Source organism: Oreochromis aureus, linkage group 12 (genome assembly GCF_013358895.1).
Source record: "Oreochromis aureus strain Israel breed Guangdong linkage group 12, ZZ_aureus, whole genome shotgun sequence".
NCBI lineage: Eukaryota > Metazoa > Chordata > Actinopteri > Cichliformes > Cichlidae > Oreochromis > Oreochromis aureus.
Window position 1 is genome coordinate 8,038,269 of NC_052953.1, and position 23,172 is coordinate 8,061,440.

Here is a 23,172-nt window from a genome sequence, read left to right on the forward strand (position 1 = left end):
TTTCGTTATAACGAGTGGATACGGTGTAAGGAACAAGCTGGATTGTTGTTTAATCTCATGGGGGTGTGGTTTAAGGGTTATAATGAGGTTACGTAATGAAAGGAGACGTGACCACGTTGGGCAATGGTACAAATGAGTCAGATAACAGGAACTCACTGAACATTTCGTTTCTTCTTCTCACGTTATCTCTGACAGACAGCACTCTGTCGCCGAGCCTCTGCTCTCTGCGGACGTACAAAGTGTGAGCTCCTTTAGTTTAAATGCTGCGGTCAACCGGGGAGGACACGTTCAGGAAGTCGGTCACAAAGCGAAGAATGTGAAAAGCGAAAGGATGTGCTCCACGGAAAACAACCCAGAGCTGCAGCCGACATGTAAGTGAATATTTGCGACTGTCGTCCGAGCTCGGTGAGTACGTTGTCATCGCAACGATCAGAAACTAGGCAGCGGTTACTTGGAGATGGCCTTAAACCTCCAGAGGCACCGTATACAACCGAGCAGGGGACGCTGGTGGGTTAAGAGTTGCAAGCGCTGTCAGAGGATGAATGTGCCAAACGTTGATTATGTGGTGTCTTCCTATCCTCCTTCAGCGTCCGACCCGGCTCTCCTCCTGGAGCTGAAGACCAGGCGACCTCCGTCCTTGGTGGAGAGAGCTGGATGTGAGACCTGGAGTGTTGACTTCTCTCCGGATGGAGCTTGGTTCGCCTGGTCCATGGGACACGGGATCGTCTGGGTCGTCGCCTGGCCTCTCGACTCCGAGTAGGTTTTACTGTATATTTAATCCGCACGTGATGCATTCAGGTCGCCCTCGAAGATTCTGGTTTCCGCGTCAGGTGGAAGGTGGTGGTGGCAGGTCCTGCACGGGCTTTTCGAATGATTGATTGATTTTTTTATTTGATTAATTGGGCACAGAGGCGCCCTCAGGCAACAAGAACACTTGTTTCGAAATGAATACAGTGACGAAAACACTGGGGACACTCGAGCTCAAGTGCAGCCCTGTTCCTTCTACAGAGGCTACTACACAAAAAGTGTAAACATCTTTTTATTTACAGTAACTGTTATGCAAAGGACGGAATCTTTACTTAATCTAAAATATATCGGTAAGTCTAATAGTATTAAAAAATATATTTTATTTTTACCTAAAGTAAAATGTGTGTAGTTTTATCTGTAGTAATGCCGAACAATATGTGTCAGTTACTCTACAAAATCTGCAAAATAAATAACGGAAGCGTTAAAATAAGTACTATACTCGCATCAAAAAGACGAGAAACATAGGTATATTAAAAGTGTACTCGAGTAAATGTCCAAAATGCTCTTATCCAATGACGCTGGGCTTTGTAAGATTAACAGTGGCATGGGCGGGACGGGGTGGGGTGGGGATGGTGGTGGACAATCAGATTTAACTCCTTGTTTTCTCTTTTAATACACGCCTGTATTTATGTAAGAAATCGAGCCACCTGGGAAAAAGTATTACTTCATGTTCGGCTAGATCGAGTAAACAATTAAAATGTAACCTTATGATAATATCCTTTGGCTTCTATAACCCGCCTCTCTCTTGCACAACTCCACAATAATTATCAGTCCATTTCTGCACTGGCTTTTGTATTATAAAGATCCAGTGTTTAGTGTTATGTGTGCTTATGAAAGTTAATCCTAGTATGTGAAAATATCCTCATGCAGCTGAGTAGTATTTTGGAAATAAGGCATGAATGCGATAAAAACTCCAGAAAATAAGCATTAAAAGCAGCTATTGTTTAAAGTAAGATCAGATATAGATTTTAAAAATAACTTTAAGTAATGCCATTTATTCCTTTTTTCATTTATTTATTTATTAAAAACTCAAATTTTTCCATGTTTAATATTAAACTTTTGGGTCTTGCTGTTATGCCCTACACCCCCACCCCCAACCCCCTACCTCTAAATTAGGCCCCTGAAATTATAGTATTTTTCTGTCTAGTGCCCACAAAGAATTTCCCTTCGGCTTAGCAGTGTTCATTAGTGCCAATTTGTTTGAAAAATGCTCAGCACTGCTGCCAATACCACAGAAAATAACAAAACAGTACTTTTTTTCTTTATATTTTTGTTGCAGTAAAGAGTTGTTGCTCCATGACCAATGTTTGAATTTGCCTAAATAATTAAATAAGGCAAAAAATGTGACTTACAACTTTAAATACTCAGTAGATTTTGTTGGTACATATGATAAAACATATGGAAGGAGGCAGAAGAATGCAAGTGCATGTATTCATTCCAGCTATTTTTTTTTTTTAGGTTAACGTGAAAGAAAAAAAGCAAAACCTGAAGACTCAAATTTCAGCTCTCAGTTTGCCGTTTAGTTGTTTAGATCTGCTGTGACCAGCAACACTTGAAAGCTGCATCATTTAATCACCAACTCTAGCTTCACACCGCCTACACTGGAGTTTTTTATGGCATCTGCACTCTTGGTGCTCCTCTCACCCACAGAGAAAGTCAAAATGGAGAGACTGACAGAGGAGACAAAAGCTTCAGTTGTGGTCACCCAGTGTGGGGGCTCGCCTTCGGGCCCAGACCTCCGAAATCAAATGCAACAGCGTGTCCGACTAAAACACGATCAAAAGGGAAAAACAGCCTGCTTCTGGCCACGGGCTTGGAGAACGGGGTGATCAAAATCTGGAATGTTTTAACAGGTGAGATTTTTCTTTTTCTGTAACTGTTAGTTGTGCTTGGCTACATTAAATTGATTTTTAAATCGTTTGTTTTTTCTTTTCCTTTCCTTTAGGCAGTGCTGTTTTTGATCTCCACGGCCACGAAGGGGTTGTAAGGGACCTGGTGTTTCCTCAGAATGGGACGCTCACACTCATATCATCCTCTCGGGACAAAACTTTGAGGATATGGGACCTGGCTCATAAAGGTATTTTTCAGATATTTATGAAAAATATCTGTGAGTGGCAGTCACAAACTGCCTCATTTTTAAAAAAATGTTTTTGACAACATATAATCTATATATTTGGTACATCCGTTTTACTTGGGCTCAAATTGTTTTCTTGCAGATAACCTTAGAACTGCAAAGCTTTTCAGCTGAATTTTCAAATGTCAAAGTACACCTCGAGCTTGCCTGATCACGCATTTAGAAAACCGTTAAATATTAACTGTCACGTGTCACCAAACAACTCTGGAGGCTTTGCAGACAGGGTCTTAATGACTGAAGCTCTGTCTATTCATTACTTCACCCCTGTTTAATCTTGTGAAACTCGGCTGAAATAAACCTTCTGTTCTAATGTAAGAGGTTAAAGCCAGCAGATGGCTGTGCTTACACATTCAGGAATCAGTCTCCACCACTCCAGGAGCTGAGATGTGCTGTCATTTTAAAAAATAAAACAAAAATAATGAGACTTTGTAGTCTCTCGTCTACATTTACATCCATGTTTTTCCTGTCCGTTTTAGGGAAAAAGGTGCAGGTGCTTTATGGCCATAAAGACTGGATCAGTTCCTGCTGCGTATCATCTGACTGCAGCATGATTGCGTCTGTCGGGAGATTTGACAGGGTGAGGTGTTTCGTTGCGAAAGTATATTAGGTCATATTCATCAAGTACTCAGCATTGTAAAAGATAACTTTAGTAATTTGTTTGTGCATTTCTGTACTTTTTATGTTTGTGTAGGTAAAACTCAAACACTTGTAAATGCTTAATGTCTCTAAGCTTGCTGAATGTGTCCTTTTGTCCTTCTTTTTATCAGTTTTTAATGAACATTATCTACATGGATTTGGGCGACCCCGTTCATTTAGCTCTGTGTCAAATTTAATGTTTGTCCACAAGTCTAATCAGGAGAATGGCTCAAAGTGTGTGATACAAACTGTCTAAAAGGGCAGCTTTAAATGCAATTCTGCATCACGTAAATTTTTCTAGGACAATGAAATTAGTTTGCAGGTATATTCAAGTATTTTCCTATTTGAATTCTTGCTCCTAACAAGTTTGTTGATATTAGCTTATGTAAAGTATTTAATCTTCTACAATCTTCAGTTATTTTAGTGGTGTTTTCTTTTGACAGCTACCAGTATTGATGAATACGAGTTGCATATGTCATAGACAAATTATAGGGAAAACCTGAATGCTTGATCTCTCCATTGAGGGTGGCTCTGTTATGCTGTGGGGTATTTTAGGACATGTTGTTTTCAGTAATAATCTTTATCTGGTGATGAAACAGTTGTATCTAAAGACACTGGTTGGTTTGAGTATGAAAATACTAAGACTTATATTTTATGTCTTTAGTCAGCTGACACCAACCCAGTTAAACACCTATAGGAGATAATTCATTTTCAGTGAAGTTTATTTTCAAGTGGGTGCTTCTGAATATCTAGTGTAGTGTGTGAGTGTTTTACCTGCTCCTGCTATTAAATTTTTTAGGCCATTTAGCATCTTCTAGAAACTTCTGGAGCACCAGGGAAGTCTTAACATTCTGCCAATTTCACATATTCTCATTTTCAAAGGAAAGCAGACAGCATAACGTTGCGTAATAGTAGACTTTAAGAGCATAGTCACTCACTGCTGCGTGGTTCAGGGTGTCCTGCTGACACCAAGCAAGTACATCACTGACAAATTACTAGCTTTTGTAAAAACATTTTTTTTAAGGCATTTCAAATTCTGCAGCAATTAATTACCCCAGGGACAAACTACTTTGAGTGTCGACTAAACCTACATTAATTTTCCAAATTAGAAACAGCCCTTCCAGCAAAGTATAAAGTCTCATTAACCCTGCATGATTATACTTTGATCAGATGGTGTGTCTGTGGAGTCTACGTTCATATACATTCATCAGGAACCTGACAGGAGGGGCCCACAAGACCGTGTACCTCCTGTCTTCTTGTGACTTCTCTCCTGACGGGGCAATTCTCGCCACTGCAGCCTTCAGCGGCTCCAGTTGGTGGATCGACCTCTGGGACCCATACACAGCAGAGAAGCTGGCCACTCTGGCGTAAGTTTGTACAACTTTGAGGGTTAAAATTGTGCACAAAGACTCCATTTTATGGGTTACATAAGAAGACCGCAAATTACTCAAATAAACGGGTTGTTACCACTGAGTTTAAGTACAGAAGCTTAAATCTGCGAACCAAACACAGCCCACACTGTCATTATCTCTGTTTGCGTATGACACGGCGTGTGAAAGTATGTCCTAGTGTCCTTGTCTTTTGCAATCTGTTTTGTATGTATACTATGTGAAACGTCTGACTTTGACTTGTGCAGTTCAAAGTCATCACTCTTTCTCTTCTGCACAGTGACTACTTTGAAGATTATGGGCAAAACCAAATATCAGCAATACAGTTCTCTCCAAACGGTCTGCACTTGACACTTGTGACAGACGACAGGTCAGTCATCTGAAAATGGTATATTATATAACTTAAACGTTTTACACACTGGACAGATGCTTTCAGACAGATGTGTTGCGTTTGCAGAGCTCTTAGGATTTGGGAGCTGGGGGAGAAAGGGATGGTGATGGAGACGAAAAGAGACAGAGACTCTAACGGACTGTGCTGCAAGTACCATCCACAAGGGGGAGTTGTTGCTACGGGGTAAGGATGCTCTCATTTCAGCATAGATTCACAATATTACAGAGGGTGGTTGATAGACATTATATGCCAAAATTCATAGTTTACCCTCCTTCCTAGCTTTATTTATTTTTTTATAAAGCATATTTATACAGCTAAACTTATCCCTGAAATTAGGTTCTCATATCATTCATTTTAGTCAAGAAAAAAACCCCACACCAGTTATTAAGCTGTTAAATATAATATATTGGCGGGGGGGATCAGATATGCAGATCCAACTAGTGCAGTGGCTCCTTTGAAAATACAAAAGCGGCTGAAAGCAATGCAGTGTCTAAAAACTCTGTTCTAATACATAATGCTGGTAAATTACAAGCAACGATTTGTCTTTTTGAGTACTAATAGTCAAAACTACCTGTCGGTACCATGGTAGCATCAATCTTAGGCTTGAGTTAGTACGGAAGTTTGATTCATTTAAAGCTGAAAATGAGACCTGTCTTTACAGTATTGACACCATCTGATTTGCATTAGACTGATTAAATCTATAAGCAAAATTAGGACCATCCCTGAACACACCAGTCTAAAGTATCTTTGTGAAAAATGGCCTCTAAATAAACATGCAAGTGTGTCTCTTCTGGCAGAACCAGAGATGGCCACGTGAGGTTCTGGAGGGCACCCAGTGCGGTGCCCAGCTTGTGCCACCTGTGTCGATCTATCCTGCGCCACTCTATCTCCACGCACCAGATTGAGGCGCTGCCCCTCCCCAAGAGGATCCTCGAGTACCTCACCTACAAAAACATCCCAGAACGCCTCAAGTCCTGCTGCTCCTCAGATGAAGAGGAGTGGGAAAGTTAAATAGGAACTTTAAAAACAAATAACTGACATTTTCAGCGATGTATTGCCTTGTATTTTCTGATAACAAATGCTTTTGAAAGGTTGAAGCAGATTAAGCATATTTTAAGATACTTTAGATGCAACATTCCTGCACTAAGATTTCATTTATTGCACTACTGCGGTACTAAAAAGCATACATTCAGTGTTCACATTGTTGACTTGAATAACAGTTTTATACTATTAATTTATTGTGTAAATATCAGATATATATAATTTCTAATTCCTGTGTTTACCATTATATGCACTGCTAATGTACTGGCACATTAATATTACATCAACTGGACTTATAAGAAAGGGTTTTATTAAACTGATTAAAACATACACATGTTCAGCGACTTTTTATTTTGGACACAAGAATGAACTGATTACCTGGTTGCAGTGAACAGATACTAAACTGAAAATAGGATTTTCCAAGTCCGCCTTTTAACCAAAAGTGCCAAAAGGATCTTTTTTTGTTTTTTTCCCCACTGTGCTGACCACCTTCCATCTTGGTTCTGTATGCAGATGTGAGTGAGTCAGATAGCTGCTAGCATTGTTCCAGACATCTTTTACACTGTACAGTAGGTTCATTGTGGTGGGCAATTATGCACTGGACACAGTTTTCCTCCCAAATAAACAAATAACTGGTTATCCTTTTTACTCTGATGCCCACTCTGTGGAAAAAGGCCATCGCTGCATTACTGTATCTAAGGTGCTTCGCTGACCACGAGCTCTCTCACTGCCTGGAAAGCTGCAACCATGGAGCTCAGCTGGATCTTCTCGCTGGTTCCTGATGCAAGCCGATGTCTGAAGAGATGGAACATTGTGAGCAATAATGGAAATAAAAAATTTGCCACGACGTGTGGAAATCAACATGTTGGCGTCTTTATTATATTAACATGACTTGTTACATTGTAAATATTTTTTAAAAAGCATCACACTTACTCTACGTCCGCCAACTTGATGAGCAGACTAATCCGAATAGCGGGAGGAAAATCCACTTTAAAGAAAAAAAATTAAAAAAATTACATACTTGGCTTTTGATGGTAAAAATAGAAAACCTTTCATTAATGCACAAACTTGTGAGCTTAAAACTTTGCCAACACTGAACACGTCACTAACCGCTAATCCTTTCAGTGGATTTTAAAGTGGCCCCATTACATGTTTTCTGTAACATGTGCTGTTACTATGGTTGACACTCATGTTACACATGGCCAAAGACTGCGCCAAATACTTTATGGTTAGGGCAGGTCTGTGAGCACAGCAACCCCATCCACCTGTTCAAACCTTATGTTTGCGAGAGGCAGCCAATCAAAAGTTGGCATAAAAGGAGGATGGCTTTTGTGCTGGGGTGCTTGAATTAAAGAAAGAAATAAAAAAGTGGGATTTTTTTTTTTCTTACCTCTGTGTACAAGCAGATGAACCTCAGTGAGAATATCATGCAAAGCCAAACCTTTCAAAGTCTTCAGCTCGAGGATTTCTGTCATCAATGTGTTAAAGAAATGCAAGATCATAAACTGTACTACTAATATGAGTTTTTTTTGTTAACCCACCATTAAAAAAAACGTCACTGAATCCTGAAAAACATTTGCAAAGCATTTAGGTACAGCTAGCTTCTATTAACCTGAAGTTTTATCATTTGCAAGAAAGAAATGTTCTTTCTTGGAATATGGAATATGCTAAACTTCATAAGAAATCTACAGAGCATAAAAAGGGATAGTCAAAAACAGAAAATGTGCAGGTTTCATAGAACTTAAATATAGGATACGGTTGTATGCTGAAGTAAAATCTTTGTTGAGGCACCAGTCGAGGATGTTGGCTATGTCTGAGCGGAGGGGGTGCCCTGTGCAGGTGTACACTGTGTCTTCTGTGACCTTCCCGTAGGCCATACTTGTGCTCTGAAATCACAGAGATGGGTAAACTGTACTGCATGTCATCCATCGGCAGTTTGGATATATAACATATACTACTCATCGGCCACTTCATTAGATATGCCCGTTTGACTTCTTGTTAATGCAAATATAATCACATGCCGGCAACTCAATGCATTACGGCATGTAGACATGGTTGAGAAAACCTGAGGAAGTTCAAACGGAGAATCAGAATGTGGAAGAAAGGTAAAGTTTTTAGAAACTGCTGATCTACTGGGACTTTCCCACACAATTGTCTCTAGGGTTTGCAGTGAATGGTGCAAAAAAAAAAAAAAAAGAGAGGAAATATCCAGTGTGTGGTTATTCTCTGGGAGAAAATGCGTTGTTGGATGTTAGAAGGAACGTCCAGACTGCTGTTGGCTTAAAGGAAGGCAATTTGTGCTGTAACACTGTGATGGCAGGGTCAGAATCTGGCTTGAACAAATTCAAAGCATGTATTTATTCTGCTTTGTGAGAACAGTTCAGGCTGACGATGGTGTAATGTGTGGAAGATATTTTCTTGATACACTCTGTGTCACAAAGCTCAAATCATCTCAGACTGGTTTCTTGAACATGACAATAAATTTATTGTATGTAAATGGCCTCCACACTCACCAAATCACAATCCAATAGAGCACCTTTGGGATATATATTGGACGCGAACTGTACTTGAGATTTACATCCTGAATGTGAAGCAGAAAAATCTGAAGCAACTGTGTGGACCAACATCTCTCAGGAATGGCACAAAGAAATAAGGCAGCTCTGAAGGCAAAAGGGGGGTCCACCCCAGCACCAGACGGTGTAACTAATGAAGTGGCCAGTGGCTATATTTTGCCTGTTTTAAAACGGTCACACTGAATATGACATCCACATCTTAAACAGAGCCGATGATGAACTTCTGGCCATACCTGCAGTATGTTGAGCGATCTTCTCATGTCACCTGTTGATAAGGTCACGATACCCTTCATTCCATCTGGCGTGATGTCAATACTGTCACAAAAAGTAATGACATAATCAGCTATTTTTAAATCATATCAAAGTTAAATTAAAACTTGCGACATGAACACATAACTGATGACATTTAATAAATAGAGCAATCAAAAATAGTTCCAAGTCCGTTCATTAATTTCTTCCATCTCAAGTTACATGTACCAATAAATGTGAAACAATGAGAAAATTCATTTCCTATTGTGGTATTTGTTGGTTTTTCAGGGCTTGGTACAGTTGAGAGGACAGGGTTGATGTTGCCCCCTGATTTAAACTGTCTTCAAACACACACAGAAGCCCTAAACTTCTAAAAATTACCCAACAGAAACGTAACATAAGAACAAAGACTCTGGATTTTAAACAACCTTTAATGTGGTTGGTATTATGTACCATAAAAATAGAGAATGTTCATTTAGAAGGAAATGAACAAACTTATAAATTCAGCAGGGGATCAAATAGAGCTGGGCGATAAAACGATAACGATATGTATTGCGAAATAACTTTTTCTCGATAGAAAAATGAAACTATTGCGATAGACCTCATCTCTCTCTCTTCCTGTCTTATAAAAAAAAAAACAATAGCCAATAAAAATTAAGTAGCGCAGAGCCGAACCAATCACAGCCGCAGCGTCACGTCACGTAACTTGTTACGTACAGCTCAAGTGCCAAGGCGCACGTGTGTATTTGTTTGAGAAGCAGCCAGCCGCCGTGCCGGGTTTTTGGTGACCAGAATACCGAAGGGAACACAGATGACGGTTCCAATGTCGGAGAGATTGTCGAAAGGAAAGGCCAGAGAAGTTCCGTAGTGTGGAGGTATTTCGGCTATTTCAAGTCTGACAAAAAACAGCGTAACGCGCACTGTAAATTGTGCTGAAAGCAAGTTCCCACAAAGTCTGGAAATACAACAAACCTTTTTTATCACCTGAAGCAGTGCCACCCACTGGAGCACGCTCAGTCTCTGACTGAAAGCGCTAATTCGTCATCGAAAACAACCAGGGAATCCCTGTGAAGCAGCAACAGTCAATTGAGTCGGCCGCGCCAGCGTCTTACCATATGACAAAAAGGTAAGAGCCATAGCAACATAACGAATGCCATAGCTTACTGTCTTGCTAAAGACATGCTACCAATAAACACGGTCGAAAAATGAAGGATTCAACCAGCTAATTAAGGTAATGGATCCTCGTTACCAACTCCCTGGACATAAACATTTCTCTCAGACAGCGCTTCCAAAGCAATATTATGTAAGTTGGTCAATTTTGTCTCTTTTTCTGTAAAATAAACTAAGATTTATTTTAGAATTAATATTTTGTTTCTAAGTGGAACTGACAATTCAGTAGTCTGTTTTGTTTGTTCTATTTTGAAACTTAAACGCTTTAGCGGCTGCCTTTTTGTGTAGATTGTAATATTTGCCTTTATTTTGCATAAAACTGGTGGTGGTCAGAGGGCCCGGTGGCGCCAGTGTCCGCAGCCTCGCCTCTGTCAGTGCGCCCAGGGCAGCTGTGGCTACAACGTAGCTTGCCATTGCCAGTGTGTGAATGTGTGCGTGAATGGGTGAATGACTGAATGTAGTGTAAAGCGCTTTGGGGTCCTTAGGGACTGAGTAAAGCGCTATACAAATGCAGGCCATTTACCATTTTTACCATAAAACTGAAGCCTCATTTTAAGTACATCTGCCCTGTTGAACTTATTATGGAAAATGAATATTTAAATCAAAACAAGCTGCTGATTATTTCACATTTTATTTGTGAGCAACATCACATTTAAATCTTACATATATAGTTATTTGGCTTATATCGTAATATATATCGTTATCGCCTGAAATGAAAAAAGCATATCGTGATATGAAAAAATCTTATATCGCCCAGCTCTAGGATCAAATAATTATTTCTCTCACTATAGGCAGACTAGCGGAGCCCAGTGGAGGCCAACAGGTACAAATACATTTGTCAAGTTCATTAGCAATTCTGGGAATAATTCAATGAGATGTAAAAACAAAAACGAAAAAAACAACAGTAAGTGGAGAGAAAGCATTCACACATTAACTCACTTCTCCTGCTGGATAACGTGCTCCAACCGAGGGATCATCTGGTCTGGCGAAAGCGGACCAAAGCGGAACCTGGTGCAGCGAGACTGCAGGGCGGGGATGATCTTGGACAGGTAGTTGCAAATGAGACAGAATCGAGTGTTTTCTGTGAACTTCTCAATGACTGAGACAGAGAGCAAGGGTGGGATGAAAGCAGGGAAACAAGTTTAAAATGTAAATTCTGGCAACATCTTAGTCAATAAAAAAAAAAAAATCCACTTTTTTGAATAATCTATCCTAAGTACTTGCTAAATGTTGCTAAGATTGTGCAGGACACTCGTAAACCACCTCATTGAGAATTTAGAATTGACAGTAATATACTAATAATACCATCCACTGTTCCTTCACCATGCATCTATTTAGAACTATAAAACAGCACTGCACAGCAATAGATGCTTTATAAATGAAATATGGAAACATTATTAGAAAAACACAGGTTGGACTAAATTTACAAAATATTTTACAGTTAAATTCAATAATTATTTCCACTCTTCTGGAAAGCAAAGCTTTTTAAATAAATATCCAGGTTTAAAAGTAGATACACTGTAAGTCAGCAGCAGCCAAATTGCCTGCTCACTGAGCCGTGTGCCTCACAGTGGGTAGTGCCTGAACGAACAGATGGCTTACCTCGACGCAATGCATTCTGGGCATCCTGGGTCATGGCATCGGCCTCGTCTAGTATCACCAACTTGAAGCCCTTCCTGAAGGACAAGATAAATAAAAAAAGGCAGCAGTTTACATTTCCACTGCACTTCTTAACTGCATGTAAAAGTACTGAGAACACTTATTTCTGATCAAAATCTCTATAAGTGTTTTAGTCTTACTTGAAGATGGTCCTGGTGCTGGCAAAACTCAGAATGGGACCTCGTACTACATCAATACCTCTGTCATCAGATGCATTGAGCTATAAAGCAAAATTAATTATATTTTAATGTAAAATGGCAGAGTTACAAGTTAAAAAACCTTTACAATTCAGCAAATCCAAATCTTCTAATGAGGAGTTGTAACATACCTCCAACACCATAGAGTTGAACTCCTTCTCTTTGTACAGCTGCCTGGCACAAGCGAGTATGGTTGAGGTTTTTCCTGTTCCAGGTGGGCCGTAGAACAAAAGGTGCGGAAGCTTGTCCTCACTGATAAACCTTTGGACTGGAAATAAAAAGAACAAATGAAAATCAGTTTAAATATAAGTGACCGACGTTTCTTTAACAATCCACATATGCACCCCCATTGAATAGTTCTATAAATTTGAAACAAAAGTTTTAAGCAAGTTGACTCAGTACCATGACTCATTAATGACAGTGACGGTATAACCACAGTAAACAAGCTCAGGAGTCAAAAACACTGACAGATAGCATTGAGTTTATCAGTTTATTAAGGTTTAAAAGTAGTTTGCTTATCCATAAGTGTCATGTTATACAGTTTTATAGTATTGTTATTCTGGCAGTCCACATACTTACTAGTGCTCAGAATATCTTTGTGTGAAATCAGATCATCAAGTGTCTGTGGTCTGTATTTTTCAACCCTGAAACAGGAAAACACACACACGCATTCATACTTGCGATAACTACTGAGTTTACAGCATGGCAAATAAGCAACCTCGAATGAATTTTAAAGCAAATTATTGAAACGTCTACGGATACATATGATAAGCGCTGACAAACGTTGACATATCCCATTACAGATACCCACTTTTTAGTTCGGCATCCTTATTTTTTTTCGTAATATCACCCTTTATTATAAACAAAACGTCAACCTTACAGCACTTTCACCGCAGTCAGAAGCTGCAGGTTTTCGGTTAACCTGTTGCTGAAGTGGCACCATGTTAATGCTTGATGGACTGATAAGATTTATGTAAGCCGAACTGAAGATAAGCTCATTTCCTTCCATTTTACAAATATGAGTAATAACTAACGTCATTTCTAAATGTATATAAAGCTATCAGTTCACAGAATGCATCAGTCTACTCAGTGCAGTGAGCAGCTAGCTTGACAGTAGGCATGTTAGCTAGCTAGCAATAACTTTTTGAACCATTCTGTGATAAACAGCGACTTTCAGCTCACCATGGTAAATTTCTGGTCTGTAGCGGCGCTTTACTTGTAGAAGCCATGTGTCCTACCAAGCGTGAATTTTACGCCAAGCTGAGCTAAAGGGTTCCAGAGTTTAAGCCACTGCGATTACTACTGTTGATGGCCCTGTTTGGCGCGCTCCGCAAACAAAACGTACGTCACACGTCACCACGTACAACCAATGGAATCACATTGTCATTTTCATGGGCGGAGTATCGGTGACTCGTTCTCTTCTGTAAAAAGTAATAACGGGATTTAGAAATTGTAACAATAAAAGATACACAATATCAAACATCATAAAAACGAAGGTATATGTCTCCTCTTTCATTTTTAAATATTGTCTCTCCCATTTTGAACAATTCCTTTCCTTAATCAGTGAAAATGAAAATCAAACTCAGCAGTAGATTTTTTGTTTTTTTATCCAACAGCAAGAACTAGAAGTCTTTAAAGATGGCATATGGTACTGAGGTCTGAATCACCAATTTAAACAAAAGAAAAAAAGTATTCTGGCTATCTTGATTTTTAAAATAAAAGTCACTTGCACTAAACGTCTTGTTAAATTAAAAAAAAAAATAAAGTCTACTCCTTTCCTTCTTAGATGTAGTTTGTTCACTTTTATACGACACTGACATCTTAATCTCATTATAGTTTATCTTTGTAAGCTTCATGGTCTGAAAATTGTTCTTGCAAAATAGAGTCTTTTAATATTTAACCATCTTAAAACATGACAAAGAGTGTCAGAAATGTTTTCTACATTTTTTTACATTTATTTTCTGTTACATGTGGAATATTTTCTTCTGGTAATGGTGCTGACAGTAAAATACACATATCTGTCCATATCTCAAAAAGTGCAGTGTGCCCATATATTTATCTAGAGCCTGAATTTGAAATATTACCTAACCTTATACTTTACACAACAGGTTTCTCTGAAACATTTTCTTGATCATCATGGGTTAGTGAAAAAAAGCTGTGAACAGTAAAGTACACAAGATTTTGTGTACCATCTCCTATCTCTTTAATCGTCTTGACTTCTCAGATTTGTTGCTGGAAACCTCCAAAGCATCCTGATTCCCAGGCTGCATTATACTGCATCAGTCAAGGATAATGATTTAATATCACAGCCTGCATTTTGACAGCATTCAATCCTTAATGTTTGGTTTATATATATTTTTTTGCAATTGCTGTTTTTGAACAATCCAGTTTCTATTTGTAATGTCTGCGTTATAACCTATATTCTAACTGAGGAGCCTCACTGTGATCAAGATCTCTTCTGCAAATTAAAACTGAGCACAGAGGAAGAAGAAATGAGATAAGGCACACAATAAAAAACAGAAGATTCCACTCACATGCAAACATCATCAGGCATAGTACAGAGTTGTCTAACTAGGCCAAAAATTAAATGTCACACACGAATCAATGGAAAAGAATATTTGTTCTTCCATTTAACTTTAAAGCATATTTAAATCATTTTCTAGAAATATTTTGAAGTGTTTGTGGCTGTTGACTGCAGGCTATATAAGCGTCTTGGATGTGAGTGCACACAGCATGAGCCTGTAGTAAACTAATAGAATCATACATATTCAGTAAAAGGACATCTTTGTTTCAAACATGTAAAGAGGGATAGTTTTGTCCCTAACCCTAGCCTGGCGTTTCAAGCATATTAAGCTCTCTGCCCTGCTCTGTAATCTCGCGAGAACGGCCCCTCACGGTGGTGCCTGGGCGATGCGATGCTGTTGCTGTGGGTTTGATTGACAGGAAACATGTCGGTGTGGTGGGAGAGAACCGGGATGCAGCTGCTGCCTAGGGAGACAGGGAGTACCTGCATCCAGTCCGCACATCAGCACCTTTAAAACCAGCAGGCTTTTCCCCGACGCGTCTACTTATGGTGCGCTGAACAGCTTCTTCTTCTTCTTTTTCTTTTTTTTTTTCAAACATACATTTGAAAGAAGTGGAACCCAATGGATGCAGACCGCGTAGTCCCGCTTGGTATCTTCATACTGTGTTTGATTTAGCCCACAACCAGAGACACCTTGATGAAACAGCAGGAACTACGAGGACTGTTGTTGCAATGGAGTCGACTCTCTCACGGCTCAAAGCCCGTCTCTAAACCTTCAACATCTCGTTTCATGGCGTTTTGCAGGTTGCTCCGTTTCGTGGGTTTCACCACGCTCCTTTCTTGAATAATCATCAATATTTTTTTCCCCTTGTTTTTGAATTAATTCATTCCTTTTTTGTTAAGTACAGCGGAAAAAAACGTCCACTGTTCACAAAACTATGAACGAGGAGATGACAAAAAGCGAGGAGCAGCATCTTAGTTTGCAGAAAGCCTTGCAGCAGTGCGAGTTGGTGCAAAATATGATAGACATAAGCATTTCTAGTTTGGAGGGTTTACGGACCAAATGTGCCACATCCAACGACTTGACACAAAAAGAGATACGAACGCTGGAGGTAAGCACCCTTTGAGCGGAATCATCGGATTTCTGCTGTGCATCTACATCCAAATCAATATGGGGGGGTGGCGGGCTGCCGCCGTTTGTTATTTATTTCAAGGCCACTATGCATAATTTTTATGTGTCTTTTCTACGGCAGACTGCTTTTCTGCTGCCACTGCATAAATATGCAACGATTTCAGCTAAAGCCCACTGCTATCTGTTTTGTGCAGTGCAATAAATCAAGAGGCCAAGGGGCTGCAGTGAGCTGTTATAGACTTGCGCATTCTGCAGGTGGCGGGGAGAGAAGGTGGCTCTTCTCCACCAGAATAATATCTGAGGCAGCCGAGGCCTATAGGCAGCCCGTGTTTACAATCCATTAGCAATATGCCAGCCTGCGCATCTGTTCTCGCAGCCAGGCCCTGCCGTTATGCAAGGCTGGCAGATTACTGAAATTGTTACAAAATATCGTTATCCGTTAATTGGCCCGTGGGGTATTCCGTAAATTGCGTTACGTAATGGTCATGTTGTGTGTTGAGATATCAGGCTGCCCTTTTTGAGACTACTTAGACCAGTCGAATAAACCCCTTACCACTGACAGGCTGTTACAGGACATAAAGATGCCATAAAGTGCGATAAGCTCACTGCAAACTCACTATAGCCTATTGAGCACTGCAGACACAGCACGGCATTTAGGGCCTATAAGAATGTTATTGTGATGTCTCATGAGATTGAAACAAATACCATTAAGTGATAAGGTCTCCATAAACTCACCACTAAGTCTTTGTGTGCGCCATCAACAGACTTTAAGTCCTAGTGGGAAAATAATTAAGATACTACGTTAACAAAATACCAAGAAATCACTTGTGAGTGGCACACACTTAATCTCATCCCCACAGGAATATGAGACTGTGCATAACACATAAACATATTGCAAAGTATTCATGTCTGAGCTATTAAATGGAGTTTGCAAGTGCTGGACAGGGGACAGGAATGTAATCCAAGTGAAGAAATAACTAAATATATAAAGTGCAAATGCTCTGCCAGCAATGAGCAGGCTACACTGTGAAGATAAGTGTTCACTATGTTCCCTGCATGCTTTGCAAAGCGCTTTCGGTACTGGATTACTAGTTATAAGCATTATGGGGTATTATTTTTATTTCACCAGTAAAATTAGCCTGACAAATTTTTGTGAATGGATTTATCAGAAAGATTTTATTGATTGTGTCATGGTTTGACCTATTTCTCCAAACTTAAGAAGGGTAGGGATGTCCTTTTTAATTTGCCTAAACCAAAAGTTAGGATATACCCAAGCTATGTGTTCAGTTCTTTTCAGAAAATTTTGGCATCCATTATTAGCATGTTTGTAGCAACTGTGCTGCATGGCTAATACCTGTATGAAAAGGACACGTTAGTTGAAGGAAAAATAATCTTCTCTCAGTAGCTGAGTTAAAGGATTGTATTTGGAGTGCAAGAAGCACCACTTTCTCTGTCATTTTAAAATTATGCTTAACTTCAGTCTTCCACAGGCTGTTAGACAGGTTGTTACATTACAAAGACAGAGATTTTTCATATTGACACTGAATTTGAGAGAGACATTATCCTTTAAAACAAGAGTTTTCAAAGTGCAGCTTGCACAAACTTATATTCCCACCTTAAAGAGATCTTGCAAAATTTTAAATGTTACTGGTGCTACACACTGTTTTTATGCTGTTGCTTTGTTAGTGTGGTTTGTATCACTTGTTCTACTCAACAGGAATGCAACAAGCAACAGGGGTGGTATAAGCCATTTCTGCATAGCGTTGTAATCCAAGGTACATTTAGGCTAAAAAAAAGACAAGAAGGTGGTTACAATGCAGGTTCAAAACATTCATGACTTATTATTCTGTTTGAACTTTGAAGCAAACATTGGTCTGTGGAAACATTTCTTCACAATTTTACTGAACACCTAATATTTTTCAATAAAAGCTTTGAATAAAAGGAAGTCACTATCAGTTTTTTATCAATCAAAACTAGGATGAACATTAGAAGATAGGACATCATGGTTGCTGACTTTATAAAGTTTTTAAACCTGAGTCATATTTAAATTGCTCAGCAGAGTTATAGGGAAAATATTATTAACTAAAGTAACGTTGATAGCCTTTTCAGTACATTAAAGCTCTGTCTATATACATCAACTTCAGAGAAAGAATTTCTACTTCTTTAGCTCATTACACTCAACTATCAGTGGTTGTTGTCACTCCCTTGTTTGCTACAGCCAGAATATCACACATACATCTTTGGTTAATATACAGTATGATTATGGATCTTTACATTTTGTCAAGTTTTCCTGTTGTCCAGCAATAAAAAGTTAGTCTTGTAGATGGTTCATCAATTACTGATGGAGGTAACACATTACAAACTAATGCTTTTCTGCAATCACATGATAGTCATTACTGTTACTAAATTCACCTATTTTGATATAGTTAAAAAACAATTATGTCACTGACTTTAATCAGGATAAGTGGATAATAAAAAGTAACCAAAAGTATTTTTTCATAAGTTCTTGTACAACAGCCTTGTTGTATGTGGGAGATAGAAGAAAAATGTCAACGTGATCTGTGGCTTTTGATAGGCAAAGATTCGTGCGAATGGGCATTTTACGTCAAATGTGTTGTACAAAGGGCAAGATATGCCTATAAAATAGAGATAATGTGTATGTCCTCTTTATTAGGACAAAAATTTGGGTTGTTATTTGGCTGTGTTTTCAACAGTTTAACAATATACTGTGACCTGTATTACATAAGTGATTTTTAAGTAAGAGCTCTGATGCCAGTTTCAACCTGGTCTAAGTTTAGGCTTGTTTTCTCTTTTTCCATTTGTAAGTCATAGAACTCAATAGTGGTGATGTCTGGAAGCTTTAAATGAATCAGTTAAAGTAAGTAGTATAGTACAAGTTCAGCAATTTGACAGCCACGAGTTGTAAGTCTGTGTAGATATTTTGGTTAAATATTGTTGTTTTTTTAACAGAAATTGAATGAATTAGAAAGAAAGACATTATCATCCGTAAGAAATTATTGCGAATAAAGGGGAACACACTTTAAACATTGTGTTATTTCAGAAAGTTAATGAAGCTACTCCTGAGAACTGTGTGAGCTTCCTGAGATATTCTGAGAATAAATCTATTTCAGTCATATGAAACTAAGTTTGGTCTGTACATAGGCGAGAATCTTCAACAACGTTTTGATTTTCCATCACATCGTTAGAAACATTAAGCTTTTCCCCTGTATACCATCACCTGTTGAGACTCACTTACTGTAGTGCAAACTATGTGATGACGCCATTTCTCAACTACACTGATCATATGCTCTTGCTTCATATTCTCAAAAATATTCTTTTTTTATATCCTGGGACATGGTCATTTTATATACCAATACTAATACATAACCCAACATATGACTATATTGACTAATAATATCAGCCAAGTAATTTGTTAGCAATCCTCTATTTTCTACTTTTTAAAATGAAGGATCTATAGAGATGCACGCCTATTAGCATGTCACACAATTACATTTTGCATTTCAACTAGTAGAAATTAGGTCACAAGTGTTATCCATTAATGTTCAAATGTACCAGATGAAAAAAACATTTTAACTTGTTTGTCTGAACATGAAATGTAGCGTCAGCTGTTTATTTTTTTTCCTTCAGAAGTGGAACTTTGGTGTTTTTATAGAGTCAGATGATTAAATAATATGAAGAACAGTTCAAGCACTGTAGCTTAGAAGGATAAAGACGTTATTATGCTTGAAGCAAACTTTGTCACACCAAGTGTTGACCAGGGGTAATAGAATGAGTATTTATACCTGTTCCAAATGACCACAGAAGACCCTTTTTACTGTGTCAAACTGTATTCCAACTTAATGCTGCCAAACAAAGGGAAAAGGAGGACAGTCTGTCAGAGATGTTATTATCTTTTAAGGTGATAATTCAAACTTGTATAACCCACAGTTGCAAAAAGATGCTTGTATACATTTTTTCCATTTGGAGAAATCTTTCTTTCCACCTACATCTACCACATATACTTCAAATTCTTCCACAGTTTAAGCTCACTGTTACAGCCCGCATGTTGTGTGGGTGTGTCCTGTTTGCCCCACACATTCAACTGCCACCCATTTCTCTTGAGGTGCCAGTGCACAGCTGTCTCTACTCAGGAATTAGTCTCACCACGGTATAAAAGCAGGTGTAGCACTGCTCAGTCTCAGTCTAGGCCAGTTTCAGTGTTGTGGTGCAGACAGGCCTGATCTGCTAGTGAATAGCTGTGTTTCTTGGATGGCAGAGTATTGTGTGCTTTGACAGTATTTGACTGTCAGTTTAGTGGTATGCTTGAGCTACTGGTAAGTAGCTAGTGTCATCTTTCAATAGGTTTCTTTCTTTTCTTTAAAAAAAAAAAAAAAAACCCATTATGTTTGAAAATTATTTTATTTATTTATTTATTTTTTTTGGGGGGGGGGGTTCGTTTACCTGGACATTTATTGTTACTCAACTCATCCCCTAGCCTCTTTTTAGGGATGTAACACTCACTTTTTGGTGTGCACCACCACCCCAAAAGCACTATAGTCTGTTTTAATATCCTTCATTTGTGTTCCTGTTTTTTCACTGTGTATGTAAATACAACACGAATGGCTATATTTATATAATTTATTTTTTTATGTATATATTTTTTCCTTAGACATAGAATGGTTGAAAATGTACTACAGTTTGCCAGTGGGCTAAATTCAGCATTACAAGTTGAACAATTGTGCATTTAAAAAAAAAAAAAAAGACAATTAGAAATCAAAGTCTGAAATTGCACCACTCTTTCTTATGCAGTTGAATATGCTTAGATTATAGTGCTGGACATTTATAATGCTGGAAAGTACTGGACTCTAGTTAAGGAGATTAGATAAAGCTGGTGTGGAAGTTACACTCTGCTGTAACTTCATCAAGTGTTCTAGTTCATCTGGATTAACGGTATAGCAGTTGTGAAGAGATCAGTGCAGCTCATGTCTCTAATGGGAATAGCATGATATAGGATCATCTGATTAAAGAGCACTTCATTTTAGCAGCTATATTGGTTTAGTCATTTCAGCCAAAATTATATTGCTTTCGAAAAATTCTGTGCTATACCACAGCTGATCGTTATAGTTTAGAGGCCTCTGCTGAGCAGCTATCTGGTGCTATCATATGTCAGCTAGTAAAAAAACCCAGCTTTATGAAGCTTAAAGAATGTTAGTTTATGCTAATGCGAGCAGCGTGCTTCACTTTAGAAACTAATTCAGTAAAGCTGATGGTAGCTATTGTAAACCTTATGACCTTTCCAATCTGAGCCTTAGAGATGCACCAATGTCCAGGCAAAATATAAGCAGCACTAACAGAAGGGTTAAACTTGTTTAACAATATGTGCAGAAAGCAGACAGAAGGAAAAAAAGAAAAGTGTTAAAATCTAAGAAACTTTTCAGTTTGTGGCGTGATATTGTTAGTTCGCTAGACCAAGCAGCTTATGCTTCTGCACCTGCGGTACAGTATGCTGTCCATTCTTGTTATTACTTTAGTTTGCCAAATGTGCTCAGACTGCGGCTTTATGATGGTGATGCGTCTTTGTAATATTTTAAATAATAAACCAGAAACATTAAAGAGATGTAACAAGGTGTATTGAGGGTCCTGCTTGAATGCAAAAACTAAACAAAACTCTTCGTTTTGAACAATAAATCTTTCACTGTAGAGTTGAATAGTTATATTTTCTCTTACTGTTTTGTTACCTAGCTGTATGTGGATTCACTAATGACCACAACATATATATTGGATATTAACTGGCTTATAATTTGCCAGTTTCTTGCAAAGTCTTTGATGTCTGATAAGCCCATTCATGCAGGTCTGGAACTTTAACCACCAGTACCCCTCACCAAAATCAAACTGAGTATTTTCTAGTGGTGATAATGCATTTGACAGGATTTGTGTGACAGCATGAGGTTATGATATAGTTTAATTAGTGCTTTGCCCCTTAAACTCACTATTCCCACTATAGTTAGGGCAGCCAAAAGTTGTCACCAACGCCACCTCGGGAATTTCACCCAAGGAAATGAGTCAAAACACCAGTGAGGTACACGGATTCATTCCACTAAAGATGAGGCAGGAGACGTGGTTCCACAATTCAAAAATTTCCATGTATTTTTTCTTAAAAAAAAAAAGAAGGAAAAAAAGAAGACATTTTTAAAATTCTACACATTCAACCATACAGGTAATCGGGGTTAAAAGTGTTCAGGAATGAGGCTCACCAGCAGGGGAGAATAGTCAAGTCATGTACACACACTCACACGCATTGAAATTATTAAGGCCCCAATTAAGGAATTGCAAAGCGGTGTGCAAAGCAACACTGAATACAGCTGACCCAAACAATACCAATGAACAAAACAGAAAAAAAAACTAAAGCAGCACAAACAAGAATAAAAGAGAAGCACAAAACAGAGAAACAAAATAGCAGGGCATCCCGCAGAGCGGCACCAGCTTTAATATCTGAAAAATGACAAATTGCATTTAATAGAGCGGCAATTTAAATTTAAAGCCTAATGCAGAGGAAAGGGCAGCTTATACATACCACACCTGCTGAACTACTGTACCTGGACTGGAGAGGAGCACTTCCTGACCCAACAGCAACAGATGACACAACATGCCAGTAATTTCTATCGTGCAAACGGCTCAAGTCAGAGAATAGTTTTGGTCTCTTGTGTTGTATTATGCTTGCCTGGGGAGGAGTGGTAAACTTCACACCACAAACAGGAGACACCACAAGCACGAGACCTTTAAGTCCACAGCTTCTGTGGAACAGGCAGAAAGTACATACTGCATCAGTAGACCTGTACACATGCAGCCGATCAGGCAGCGGGCGGCCAGAAAATGTGACCATCGGTGGACCATAAAGAAGCAGGTGACAGAGCCTCCTTATATACAGCGGCACTGCTGGCAATAGGTCAGCAGATTCAAAACGGACAGAAATAATCATCGAGAGCAGGCTTAAATCATCCTGCTACACATGTGAGAAAGGGTAATTTCATGCAATGCTCTGACTTGATTGTCCTGACATTGCCTAGAGGTTGTGTACATTACCTAAAAGAAGTCACATTACATTATACTTCCAGTCCATCTGATATACTTGTTTCTAATCTCAGAATGGACATAATTAGGGATAAATATATCAGAGACAGCCCAGCTTGAATGTTTTGAAGACAAAGTTAGAGGCAAGGCTGAGATGATTTTGACATGTGCAGAGGAGAGACAGCTGATATGTTGGACAA

General features: G+C 38.8%; 3 protein-coding genes across 4 annotated transcripts in view; 2 read left to right on the forward strand and 1 right to left on the reverse strand.

Moving 5' to 3' along the window:
- Positions 1-17: 17 nt before the first annotated feature.
- On the forward strand, positions 18-6,727 carry wsb2 (WD repeat and SOCS box containing 2). Its single transcript, XM_031746990.2, has 9 exons — positions 18-371; positions 588-756; positions 2,458-2,660; positions 2,753-2,884; positions 3,418-3,518; positions 4,748-4,944; positions 5,246-5,335; positions 5,423-5,539; positions 6,154-6,727. The coding sequence occupies exons 1-9, from the start codon at positions 332-334 to the stop codon at positions 6,365-6,367; spliced, it is 1,263 nt and encodes a 420-aa protein (XP_031602850.1). The 5' UTR covers positions 18-331; the 3' UTR covers positions 6,368-6,727.
- Positions 6,691-13,594, reverse strand: rfc5 (replication factor C (activator 1) 5). The gene is made up of 11 exons (XM_031747006.2): positions 13,428-13,594; positions 12,825-12,889; positions 12,377-12,513; positions 12,189-12,268; positions 11,992-12,065; positions 11,329-11,488; positions 9,204-9,285; positions 8,154-8,283; positions 7,788-7,865; positions 7,331-7,385; positions 6,691-7,192 (listed from the first exon to the last, which is right to left on the reverse strand). The coding sequence occupies exons 1-11, from the start codon at positions 13,472-13,474 to the stop codon at positions 7,093-7,095; spliced, it is 1,008 nt and encodes a 335-aa protein (XP_031602866.1). The 5' UTR covers positions 13,475-13,594; the 3' UTR covers positions 6,691-7,092.
- Positions 13,595-15,198: 1,604 nt separating this feature from the next.
- ksr2 (kinase suppressor of ras 2) overlaps positions 15,199-23,172 on the forward strand; it is a 112,105-nt gene continuing 104,131 nt past the window's right edge. The window contains exons 1-2 of one of the 2 annotated variants that reach the window (XM_039620449.1): positions 15,199-15,573; positions 15,678-15,881. In XM_039620449.1, the coding sequence (XP_039476383.1) occupies positions 15,708-15,881 (174 nt within the window). In that variant the 5' untranslated portion in view covers positions 15,199-15,573; positions 15,678-15,707. Of the gene's footprint in view, positions 15,574-15,677; positions 15,882-20,112; positions 20,236-23,172 lie in introns of those variants that run through there. The other variant, XM_039620450.1, reaches the window with a different exon arrangement.

Bases quoted from the DNA above. Each gene is read 5' to 3' on its own strand.
- wsb2 (XM_031746990.2), top strand. From the start codon at position 332: ATGTGCTCCACGGAAAACAACCCAGAGCTGCAGCCGACAT. The intron at 372-587 runs GTAAGTGAATAT...ATCCTCCTTCAG, and splicing joins CCCAGAGCTGCAGCCGACAT to CGTCCGACCCGGCTCTCCTC. The intron at 2,885-3,417 runs GTATTTTTCAGA...TGTCCGTTTTAG, and splicing joins ATGGGACCTGGCTCATAAAG to GGAAAAAGGTGCAGGTGCTT.
- rfc5 (XM_031747006.2), bottom strand. From the start codon at position 13,474: ATGGCTTCTACAAGTAAAGCGCCGCTACAGACCAGAAATTTACCATG. The intron at 11,489-11,991 runs GTAAGCCATCTG...TCTCTGTCTCAG, and splicing joins CCAGAATGCATTGCGTCGAG to TCATTGAGAAGTTCACAGAA. The intron at 8,284-9,203 runs GTATGGCCAGAA...CTGTGATTTCAG, and splicing joins GATCGCTCAACATACTGCAG to AGCACAAGTATGGCCTACGG.